The sequence below is a fragment of the Gossypium arboreum genome, chromosome 8 (assembly GCF_025698485.1).
Source record: "Gossypium arboreum isolate Shixiya-1 chromosome 8, ASM2569848v2, whole genome shotgun sequence".
NCBI lineage: Eukaryota > Viridiplantae > Streptophyta > Magnoliopsida > Malvales > Malvaceae > Gossypium > Gossypium arboreum.
This window is the reverse complement of record NC_069077.1, coordinates 896,628-900,063: the sequence shown is the minus strand read 5'-3', so window position 1 is coordinate 900,063 and position 3,436 is coordinate 896,628. Positions and strand designations below refer to the sequence as shown.

Sequence of the window (3,436 nt, the reverse complement as noted above, 5' to 3'; positions counted from 1 at the left end):
AATATAAAATTTTAATTTAATCCTTTAAAATTTATAATAATATAAACTATTCAAATAATAAAATTATACTTTTATTATCTTAAAACATACCATTCAATCTCGGCCTCTCTCAAAATAATCTCTAATTTCATCCTTGAAACTCAAAAATAATATTAAGTTCGAATTAAAATCTATTAATAACTCGAAATTTATTCCATAATTATTAAATCAAGCTTAATTTTTTTTAATCAAACTCAAATAATTTACCAATTTCATTCAAATCCCTAATAAAACTCAATGAGACTCGAAATCAGAAAAAATATTTGAGAGCATGACATATGCCTATGCATAAGGTGAGACGTGGACCTGATGCGCAACATTTGATTTTTGGATACTATTATTTTGAAATTTCGAACTCAATATGCTCCCAAACTATTTAAATTTGTGTAAACCAAATTTAGCTGAACTCGAGCACATTAATGATTAAAAATGCGAGCCTAATAATATTTTTTGTTTTAATGTATTATGAATTTACTTTTTTACCTTTATATATATACTTAAGTCAGAGCGTAAAAAATATGTTTCACTTCATTAAAAAAAAAAAAAACCCGAATCTAAAACAGAAATCAGAAAACAGCTGAAGACTTTTCCTACTGATTTTTTTCACCTGAAATTTGTCAATTTGATTCCATGCAAAATACAAAAGGCTGTATCAGATTTGTTCTTCCTTTTATTAGTCTGCAAATACCGTCGACGTTCTTCACTGTTTCTATTGAATGCTAAGATTTTCGGTTAAAATTCAACATCACCAAACAAACAAAGGAGCACGACAAACGAAAATCGCGTTTACTACAAATTTATTCATTACAGGGATAAAACTATAAATTTACACATCCGATCATCATCATGAAAAAAAACTCAAAAGGCGATGATGATCACCATCAAACGGTCACGATCTCATCGGCATCTTCAAAGTTAGGATCCTTAACATCAATAACCTCTTTCTCAAACCCGATCTCGGCCGGCGAAAGCCCATCTCCCGCCCAAGTGTATTTGCCACCGTGACCTCCTTTCTTAGGCGATCCACTCATTCCGGTACCAGATTTCCTGTCTTTCCTCGCATCCGCCGCCGCCGCCGACGATTTTCCGTTGCCTTTGCTACTCTTCCCAGTGTTCTTCATTTCTTCACAAAGCTATCAACCTATATCAATTCAATTTCCGGACTTAATTGGCGATTTTTAGGGGAAATGTTAATGGCTGTTTATATAGAGAAGAGTGGGACTTCAACTTGAGGGCGTGGAAGCAATTCATTTGAAGGATTGGTGAATGGATAAGACCGTAAGAACAGACAATGCACTGTATTGTACCTCAAAAAATAAGCCAATGTAATTAAAAATAAATGTAATGATTTCAGGGATAACATCCGCTGAAGCTAAGCTATATCGTTGTTCATGGTGTAGAATATTTTCACTCTATTGTCCAGTAAAAATAAAAGGGTAAATTCACTTAATGTCATTAAACTATTAGAAAATTTACATTTTAGTCACTTAAATGTGATCATTGAATTATTTGAAAGTTTTCATTTAAGTTATTGAGTTGTTAAAATCACTGCTATATGGTCTTTTTTGATCACATCAATCGAAAGCTCTTGTTCCTCTTCTCTTCTATAATTTATTTTTTCGTAAAACATATTTGAACTTCACATATCTACAAACTAAAATTCAAATAGTTTTCTTTTTTAATCTCCATTATTGATCGTCAAATCAACTCGAGTCTAAAGTATATTCTTCTACTCATCGATGGGTACTGATCCATTGTACCAGTCATCGAATAGTCGTTTGGAACTCGTTAACCAGACTCTAAAAATAATTAACAGTCTAGCTACTTAAATAAAAACTTTTAAATAGTTTAACGACTTGAATAAAAAATTTTGAATAATTCAATGACTTTTTTAACTATTTAAAGTTAAGTGATCAAAACATAAATTTACTAATAGTTTAGTAACATTGAATGAGATTTATCTAAAATAAATAAATAAATATTAATATTGTATCTTTTATAATTTAATTTTATTCTAAGTAAACTTAACCAAACTCGAGGTTGAAAATTTTTTACCGAACTTGAAACAAAGTAAATCTGATCCATTGATTCAAATAAATCACCCGAACTACGAAGAGGTTTATCCAACAAGTTCAGCTCGTACGACTACACAAAATTTTCTATGCATTTATTATTTGCATGATGTATTAAAAAAACTCCATTGTGTTACTATTCATGTTTGTCTAAACGTAAGTTGGTCCATTTTAAAACTTACATGAATTCATTTATATTTATAAATAATTAGTTCAAAAATGTTTTATGTTTTTACATTATTATTTTAAATGTTTATTAGATAAGTTATATTATTTTTAATTTAATATTTAATTTTTTAATTTATTAAAATTTTAAATTAAGGCATGTTTACAATTTTTTTATGTTTACATTATAATATTATATATTATTATATATCCAATTTTATATATATAAAAGATATGTTAATAAAATTAGAAAATGGGTCGGATTAAATTCAATTCAAGCTTTAAAAGTTAACTAAGTCTAACACTCTAACTTATATTTTAAATAAATACAATTTTTAATCCAAACCTAATAATTTTGTCCACTCTTCCAAATATTAGGCATAATTTCAATCTTTGGTGGGTAGTTGGGACATTGGGCAGGTCTATTTAACATCAAAGTTGATTAAGTCTAGGTTTACACAAACTCACAACTATTAATAATTTACAATATCATTGGTGCTAATAATTATTTTTTATAATATCTAGAATTAAGAGAGAGCAATTGGTTTAATTGATTAATTAAGTTAGTTTTTTGAATTGACTCGACATTGACTAACTTTAGTTGAAAAAAACTAACCAAAACAAATCGACTTTGATTCGGTTGGTTTTGTCAATTTTTTGATTAATCTATATTGGATTATTGGATTGAGTTATATGAATAATTATCTATTATATATCATAAGATATAAACATGTTTCTGAAATAATATAAAATAAGTCGATTATTTTATTAGTTCGATTATAAAATTTAAAAATTAATAATTAGTCGAATTAATAGAATAAACCACAATCAAAATCAACCAACTTAACGTAAATCAAAACTAAAAAAAACTCATCAAATGAGTCGTTTTTCCTTTAAAACCGAAAATTATTCTCTTCTTAAAGTTATTTATAATTTATTTCTAATTTTTAATTAAAAAATAAACACGCTTTACAATGGAATTTATATCATTACCAATGCTCAAATTTTAAATCCGCTAAAACTCACCTTGAAAAGTCAGCAAATAAGGTTGATGATAATTTAATTAGTATTAAGTCAACTAAAGTTTCCTTTTAGTTTAGTTATAAAACTAAATAAAATATTAGAAATTAGAAAAGGAGTAAAATTCCTTCTAGTCGTGT

At 27.2% G+C, this 3,436-nt stretch overlaps 1 protein-coding gene across 1 annotated transcript; it reads right to left on the bottom strand.

Moving 5' to 3' along the window:
- Window positions 1-801: 801 nt before the first annotated feature.
- Window positions 802-1,327, bottom strand: LOC108468986 (uncharacterized). The gene has a single exon (XM_017769854.2). The coding sequence runs from the start codon at window positions 1,158-1,160 to the stop codon at window positions 921-923; it is 240 nt and encodes a 79-aa protein (XP_017625343.1). The 5' UTR covers window positions 1,161-1,327; the 3' UTR covers window positions 802-920.
- Window positions 1,328-3,436: the final 2,109 nt, after the last annotated feature.

What these genes read in the sequence shown, in the direction of transcription:
- LOC108468986 (XM_017769854.2), bottom strand. Translation starts at nt 1,160, where the DNA reads ATGAAGAACACTGGGAAGAGTAGCAAAGGCAACGGAAAATCGTCGGCG.